The sequence below is a fragment of the Papilio machaon genome, chromosome 10 (genome assembly GCF_912999745.1).
Source record: "Papilio machaon chromosome 10, ilPapMach1.1, whole genome shotgun sequence".
In the NCBI taxonomy this organism is placed as follows: domain Eukaryota; kingdom Metazoa; phylum Arthropoda; class Insecta; order Lepidoptera; family Papilionidae; genus Papilio; species Papilio machaon.
The window spans coordinates 1,737,611-1,745,971 of NC_059995.1; the positions used below are offsets into that span (position 1 = coordinate 1,737,611).

The following is an 8,361-nucleotide window of genomic DNA, read 5'->3' on the forward strand; positions in this document are numbered from 1 at the left end:
TCGGTAAATTAAATTATTACATTAAGGTGAAATTAAAAATGATAAGCAATTTAATGATTATTTTATTAAGTCTACAAAATCAGTTTCTTACAACTGGTTGGTACATCTGTTGATATGGTAAAGGCATAGAAATGGGATTCAATGATATTAAATTCATTTGTGGATTAGATTGTTGATTGAGGACTGGATAAGGATGTTGTACTATGAAAGTTTGCTGATGGTGTTGGTTAGGATCGAAAGATGCTTGAGGATTGACCGAAAACGGCTGAGGATCATTGTAATTATAAAGTAATTGTTGATTAAATAGTACTGGATGCATCTGATTGTATCCAAGATTTTGCTGGTTACTTACAGCTCCAAATGAGAGTTGTTGATATGGATTAGGTTGATAATACTTTTGCTCTGGGCCATATGGATATTGGGGTATTGGCCATTGTACCTTTTGGTAAGCAAGTAACGCTTGTTGGCTTGTCACCTGGTTAGGGTAACGTTGTGGACTTGTATCTGGATTTTTTGTAGTTTCGCTTATATTTGGAGTCGAAGTGACAGGTTCATCTATGCTTCCGTCTGTCTCCGTTTCGTTAGAATCTAATGGTTTTTTCGTTTGGTTTTCACCAGTATCGTGACTTATCGTTTCATTAGCCACATCGGGATCGTTTGGATCCCTTGAAATTGGATTATTTTCATTATCTGGAGTGCTTGTAGTGGTTATGTCAATTTCAATACTATCATCAACATTATCTAAATCATCAGCAGGTGTAGTATTCGTAATAACACTGCCTTCAGTTCCATTATTCTTAGCTTTCGCTTCGAGGCGTCTTAATGTTTCCAAAGATATGAAAATACCAGGATCCACTTTTAATTTCGATGTTAATTTTAATTCACGGGCGAATACAACGCCCAGGAGTGAGACAATCGTAAGAATTATCTGTAAAAAATAAGTTATTTTATGAACAGGTTTAAGTTGTTGCTGATGTGTTCAAGAAAGAACTTCATTAAATTACTAATCGTGAGTTTCTGAGATCAAAATCCCCGTTTAAAACATATTATTATTTCTATTTTGTCAAAGATAATGGACAGGGATGACGATATGTTTTATACAGAGATTTTGGTCTCGGAAACTAACGGTTCATAATAAATTCTGCGTACTTTTAATAATTATGTAAGTAACTAAAGGATTGTACTTAATTTTAATTTAATGTGCAAGATAAAGTCAGACAGTTCGTTAATATTAAATCTTAATAAAGAAACAAAATAAAAGAAACACTTACCAAACATTTAGCAGCCATGTTTGAAACTTGAATGTGCGAATATAATTTTGGGTTCGTATTTATAACCATGATATATTTTAATGGAACCTAAAACCTCATTAAGGAGGGAATTACGACACCCGATTAATTAGCAAAACATTTTAAATGACATCGCATTTGTTAAATGAGGACTTAATTATATTAATGTAACGATTGATGCAATTATTTTTTCCATGGCGATTCCCATACCACGATTTTATTACTTGGTAATTTATAATAAATCTAGGTTACATTACAAAAAATTGCTAAGTTTAGAATAGTGGCACAGCCAATAAAAGGAGTGTTAGAAAACAAAATATGGGTTAGACAATCAGTATTCGTTACTCCTTATAACATTCTGTTACTTGAAAAAAAGGCTAAGTGCACATGACAATTCCTTATGCTCTCGGTAGCACGCAGGTCATGTGAACTTACTCTAAGTGGTAAATATTAAGGTTAACGCATATTCGTTCACCCCTTGCACGTCCGGCACCGCCCCGCCTGACGATCGCCTTGGTATACGAGTACAACTGCCGCCGCCGTATAGACGTCACCGATTGAGCTGGATAAAGGTATAAAGGGTTGATGGCGAGTGGTAGTCATGGGTAACACTAAAATTGATGACATGCAAATCAGCTCACACTTCGCCTGTGTACCTGTATAGAGTTGTGATTGGTCTCTCTGTAATCTCAGACTAGCGCGCGGATAGTCGGTTCGCAAAGTTTAGTACATCGCATTGAGTCGTGAACTGTCAATTTAATTGTTGAGTCGCAGCTCAACGGTGCAAGCCTATGTGAACTGAGCTTTTGAACTAGTTCAGAGCTGATCTACACACAATGATGTAATAACTTTATTTGCTATGGCAACATATCACTATTTAGAAGTTTAAAATTATTCTAAAGCGTTGGAAAAAAACATGGTTGGGGAAATAATAATTCTTAATATTAATATAATAATTAAATAAAATAAATATCTACAGACTGGCACCTGGCCATGAATGTGAATGACTTATCCGCGAACTCCGCCCGAACGGGGCTCTTACCCTTTGTCGCGGGACAAAATAACGACTGTGATCGGAGAACTAGGCGTGAATAACCGCGAATTCACGCGAACCTCGCGAAAACAATCCAAACTCACTTTCACGCCCATTCGTGGAGCTTCGCGGCACTAATGTGAAGCCGACGTAAAATTATAAATATGCATAGGTGGGCACAGTTAATCAAAAAGTTAACTTCGTTAATCGTTAATTCGTTAAATAAAAATTTAACTTCGTTAATCGTTAAAGCGTTTAATTTACGAAAATTTAACGCAAGTTAAAGTTAACAGTTAAAGTTAATTTTTGTTTATATTACGAGTATAAGGCGCAAGCGGGAAATGGCCATATGAATAATTTCCGAATCGTATGGACCGATTTTGTCGAGACTTTCAATAGAACTTAGGCTATTTTTTACTGCGCTTACGAAATCTCGGGCGATCGCTAATCCTATCTATAGTTTAGTTATATAATATCATCATCATCATCATCTGAGGCGCTACAGCCGCGGGTGGGCCTGGGCCTGGTCAAGTAAATTCCTCCACACTGGTCTACTTTGAGCTGTTTGCGTCCAGCTCTTAATGCTCTAAGTTATATAATATACTAAAATATAATTTAGACAATAGGAGCGATGTACTAATGCCTGTACCATAATAATGACATAGCATGCACTAGTTACACACACTTATATACTACACTGACAATGATGGACAATTGACTTTTTCAGTCAATTTTTTTATCGACAATCCGACGTCACGGAATTAGAGAGTTAACTAAATTTAGACAACACAAATTTTCTATTAAACAGTAAGACATGTGATAATATTCAAAAGAAAACATTCAAAACTTTTGTGCAGTATTTACATTTATCTGTTACTATTTGCACCCGGATATTCATTTGCTCATACTCCAACAACTGAACATTTAATTTTATGTATAATTTGGTAATATTTTTTTATTTTATTTTAGCTAAGGACCCACGAACAGACTTATCATTTTTTACGTACTTTTTATTTATTAATATAGATTTATTAATAGAACTTCTAACATCAGAGGAAACTTATTATAACATTGATAAATAAACTATATAACCAATCCAGTGATACATCTCAACGCATCAAACCATACAACTGAGATGCCTTCGAAAACTTCTATCATCTAATGATCTATCGTCCGATCTATTGTTGTATGTTAAATCAAGTTAAATTACTTTCAGTGTATAGAGCATAAGTTACACGACATAACGAAAACAACCGATCGCGGGTTATGTCTTCTCTCTTTCTTATCACCTATAAAATCGTTATAGTTAATTAGTAAGAATATGGTTTTGAATTATTTTCAACGACATTCGATTAATTTTAAAATAAACTTTCGATATACGTAAAAAAATCGATGTCTTTTTGTAAAGTTCACTTGTGGCGACATTTCATATATTAAATTTAGTATAACACAGTTTAACATTATTTCACTAACATAATTATTTTATCTTTTTCCTCATTCTTTCTCGTTTTGTCGTATACTTTTTTTTGTAAACAAACAAATTATCTTCGCTATTGTCTTTGCGCAACGCACGTGCATCCCCGACAATTAGAAGGGTTGGAGCCATAAATCCATCGAGTTCGTTATCGCATTCTCTGTGCGGCTGTCCATTTGATCCTTTGTTCATATTTTTGTTGTTGTTAAAATTATTTTTCGTTTACTACGAAGAAGCCCCAAAAAAACAAACGACGGTAATAAACACCTAAATCCCTTTTGTTTTTGAGGAACGTTTATTGCGTGCACATTTCGTCTTTCGAATTTTTAAATTTATTTTTCATTGTTTGTTTCTTATCTACGCAATGACAAAAAAATCCTATTTGTACGCTTTTTCAAATGAACCATAAACTATTTTTTTTTTATATTTTTTGTTGTCTTTAAACTCCAACAATAAAATAAACATTTTTGTCTGCAACAAAGTTTAGTTGTATTTTAGGTACGACGTTGAAGAGTAATGCACACTTGATTATTTTAATTGCAATTCAACGCAGAGTTTATCTCTTTTAATAGATTTTGCGTCTCACGTATAACAATTATTGTATTAAGAGTAAAGTGTTTTCGAACCTTATGTTGATTTTATAACAAAGTCTTGTTCCAAAAAAAGTGATGTTAAATAAATGAAAACCAGTTTTAATGTGAATAAAATGTAATAAAGACTTTTCGAGATATTTGTGTAAATGTGAAATAATTATTAAACTTTGAAGGTGTCTAGCGCCTAAACTTCGCAATATTTGATAGAAGTAAGTTTGTTTAAATCGTCACTATCTTCTAACAAGGATTCTGTGGTACTCTTTTGATCACGTCTATCCCGGCCGCTCGGTGTATTGTATAACATGCATCACGCTCGCTCGTTCTCGTTCTTTCTCGTTCACCAATCGACTCGCCGACGGTCGCCGAACATAGCCGAACTTACGAATGTAGCCTGATGCATAATTTAAATAAAATGACAACACGTCAATAAGTGTCTATTGTAACAATTAACGGACTAAATTAACGGAAGTAGAATTTAACGGAAGTTAACAAGAGCATTAACACTTTTTGAATTTAACTTAAAAGTTAATCCGTTAAGGAAAATGTTAACTTCGTTAATTAACGATTAACGGATTAACGAGTTAATGCCCACCTTTGTAAATATGTTAGGATGTTTTCTGTTTGAAGATTCTATAGAATAAACTACTTCTTTTTAGCTGACTTCAAAAAGAAGGAGGTTATCAATTCGTCTGTATTTTTGATAGCTTTTGTTTGTAAACATAGGGGGTATTGATTCTTAAATAAATATGCATCCATCTTGAATTTTAAGTTTAACTTGAAAGTAAAAGTTTTGTAAGAAAACCAAAAAAATATTTCGCTCTAACTTGTGACATTATGTAGAATCTGCGCTAAACTAGATTTTCTTGAGATTTTTACTAGTTATGGTCTCTTCCGAAACTTGCCTATTAGCTATGAAAATAATTATTTATCTCACTAATGTTATAAATGCGAACATTTGGATGGATGGATGGATGGATGGATGTTTGTTTGAAGGTATCTCCGGAACGGCTGAACGGATCTTCATGAAATTTGGCACAGATGTAGAATATAGTCTGGAAGAACACGTCGGCTCATTATTAATTTTATTTTAATTCCGCGGGGACGGAGTCGTGGGCAAAAGCTAGTATTCAATAAATAAAGAATTAATACTTGATATAATGCATCCAGTACATTATTTTTTATTTCTTTATATCATAAATAGCGGTAAATTAACTTTTTATAATTTGTTTATTAATGATTTTTTATCACATAATAAAAAAAATTAGAGCTCAGAAATGTAAATATTCAAACGATGGTATTTTTATTTTATATATTGTTTATTTACACTTATAAAACATAAAAATGAATTATTAATACAACTTTAATTACGAGTAAACATTACATTTATTTATTTATAATAACCAGGATTTTCTAAATATGGGTCCCAAGGGTTCATTTCTTTATCTTGAAATAGGAATGGCGATTGATACATTTGTGTCATGTCATCTGCATCATTTCTTAACTGTCCTTTACGCAATGGTATGTAATACATTGGTAGATTGTCTGTCATTTTTGTCATCATATTCGGTACACTATACTCTATTTCAGTTTCTGGCTCCATTAATTCTTGGTTTCCTTGAAACATTGGATAAGCATAAGGTAATGTTGGGTAATTTGGTTGTTTGAATACGTATTTAGGTTGAACAGGCATTTTAGGAATTCTCTTGAAGTTAAATGGTTTGAAATTTTGTGCTTGTTTTCCTGCCGGTACCATTATGTAGAATTGATTCTCTTCTTCTTCGATTACTGGTTCAGGAGTTGACTTCTCATTTCTTCCTTTGGCAGATTTCAATTTTGTGTCATTGTCTTTCTCAGTTTCAACATCTTTGGCAGTAGTTGCTTCTGTTTTTATATTCTTTTCACTCTCTTTTCCTTCTTGTTCGCTTTTTTCTTCTTTTGGTAACGGTGATCCATCAATCACTATAAATGTTAACAGTTGTATCACAGCTATCTGTAAATAATAACATTTTAATCTATATCTTACTAATATTATAAATGTGAATGTTTAGATGGATGGATGGATGGATGTTTGTTTGAAGGTATCTCCAGAACGGCTGTATGGATCTCGATGAAATTTCGCACAGAGATAGAGCATAGTCTGAAAGAACACATAGGCTTTCACTAAGTTTTTTTTATGTTCCACTAAGATAGAGTCGCGGGCGAAAGCTATATGTTAATAAATACTGAATTACGTAGCAAATAATTCCGAGTTTGCACAACAAAAAAGTATGAAAAATATGTTGTGGTCTCAGTTTCTTAGAAAAGGATAGAGATGTATTTTACTTACCAATAATATGATCTTCATGGTGACCGGTTTAAAGTCAATGCATCAATAAATCACGCCTACGATTTCTTACCAATTTATACGAAAATTTAGATCTAATTAAATCAAACCATTATCAGTAATTACATGTAATTGGCCCATTCTTATTACTATTAGACAAGAATGCTAAATAAAATAGCTAAGGTATGAATCATTACGAAAATAATTAGGTACAATTTATAAGAAAGTAAAGCCTGGATAAAATTCGTCACTGTATGAGTTGACTTCATTCTGCTTTCTACTATCCTAGTTTATCCTACTTTAATAGATTTTTAGGAGTCCTTATTAATCGCTACACCATCGATTTACATTTAATAAGTTATTGTAGCAATTATATTAATAGTAAGCATTGCTATTCAAACTCAACAGGCATTGGAGGCAGTTATGGTTTTAAATTGCATTGACTCATCAAGGATTTAACAAAAAATAGTCTGATAAACGGCTGCTAATCTGGATGTAGCATCAAATAAAAAAATGCTTAAAAGAAAAAAACAAAATGCTTTTGATTTTTTTTTGTAACAAAACTTTTATTGTACCTTTGTGTATAATTTACTTCCATTGAGTACACACTACACCGTGATCTTGTATTAACTTTCTTCTCACATATTATTGCTAATTATAAGGGCCGGTAACTTTCTAAGTAAACTTATTGATAACATATTAAAAACCCTTCAAAGAGAAAGTGTTTTATATTATAAACATATTGACACGTGCTCTTAAGAGACTATAATTACTGCTGACTAGTCAAATGGGCAAATGTATTTTAAAAGCAAAGTCCTCCTTACACTTTAAACATTGATAGAAACTGTTACTCGTGGACATATGACGTACAAGTAGTTTTACTTTTAGCTAGTTTTGAAGCATAATCTGTTTCGAATAATTATATTTCTACATAAATACACATTTTATCAATTTCATATAATTTTTTCTCTATTTTAAATTAATTTAATTTGCAAGTGGTCTATAAGTTGATGAATGCGCGTTAACCTTAATAATATATTACCGCTGCGCTGGTCCGCTTCATTATTGCATTAATCTTTATTTTTAACTAGCTTTTACCCGCGACTCCGTCAGCGCGGAATAAAAAAATAGAAAACGGGGTAAAAATTATCCTATGTCCGTTTCCTGGTTCTAAGCTACCTGCCCACCAATTTTCAGTCAAATCGATTCAGCCGTTCTTGAGTTATAAATAGTGTAACTAACACGACTTTCTTTTTAGCCGACTTCAAAAAGTAAAAAGATAAGTTAAACTTTACGTTCTTAAGAAAATATTTCATTATCAAAGGATATTAATATCATAAAGTTATTTATGTATCCGATAAATCAGCGTTTTATTGCTTAATGCTTGCCATATTTAATCCTTACGACCAGTAAAAGTTACTAACGAATCGATTTACTATCGTTAGTTATAAATTTTATTTTTATTTTCTTTGAATAACTTATTTCCGATAACCTTAGTGTAAAATTAATATGCATCATAGTAAACATAATATAGTTAAAAATCAAGTCACGTAAAATTCAGAAAATTACTTGCCACTTCCTATACTCAAGTGAAGTCCATTTTGCATAATTAGTTCATTTTAAAATGAGGAGCATTTGAAGGGCTGTAT

General features: G+C 32.4%; 1 protein-coding gene across 1 annotated transcript; it reads right to left on the reverse strand.

Moving 5' to 3' along the window:
• Positions 1–5,776: 5,776 nt before the first annotated feature.
• On the reverse strand, positions 5,777–6,790 carry LOC106713336. The gene is made up of 2 exons (XM_014506134.2): positions 6,716–6,790; positions 5,777–6,379 (listed from the first exon to the last, which is right to left on the reverse strand). The coding sequence occupies exons 1-2, from the start codon at positions 6,731–6,733 to the stop codon at positions 5,777–5,779; spliced, it is 621 nt and encodes a 206-aa protein (XP_014361620.2). The 5' UTR covers positions 6,734–6,790.
• Positions 6,791–8,361: the final 1,571 nt, after the last annotated feature.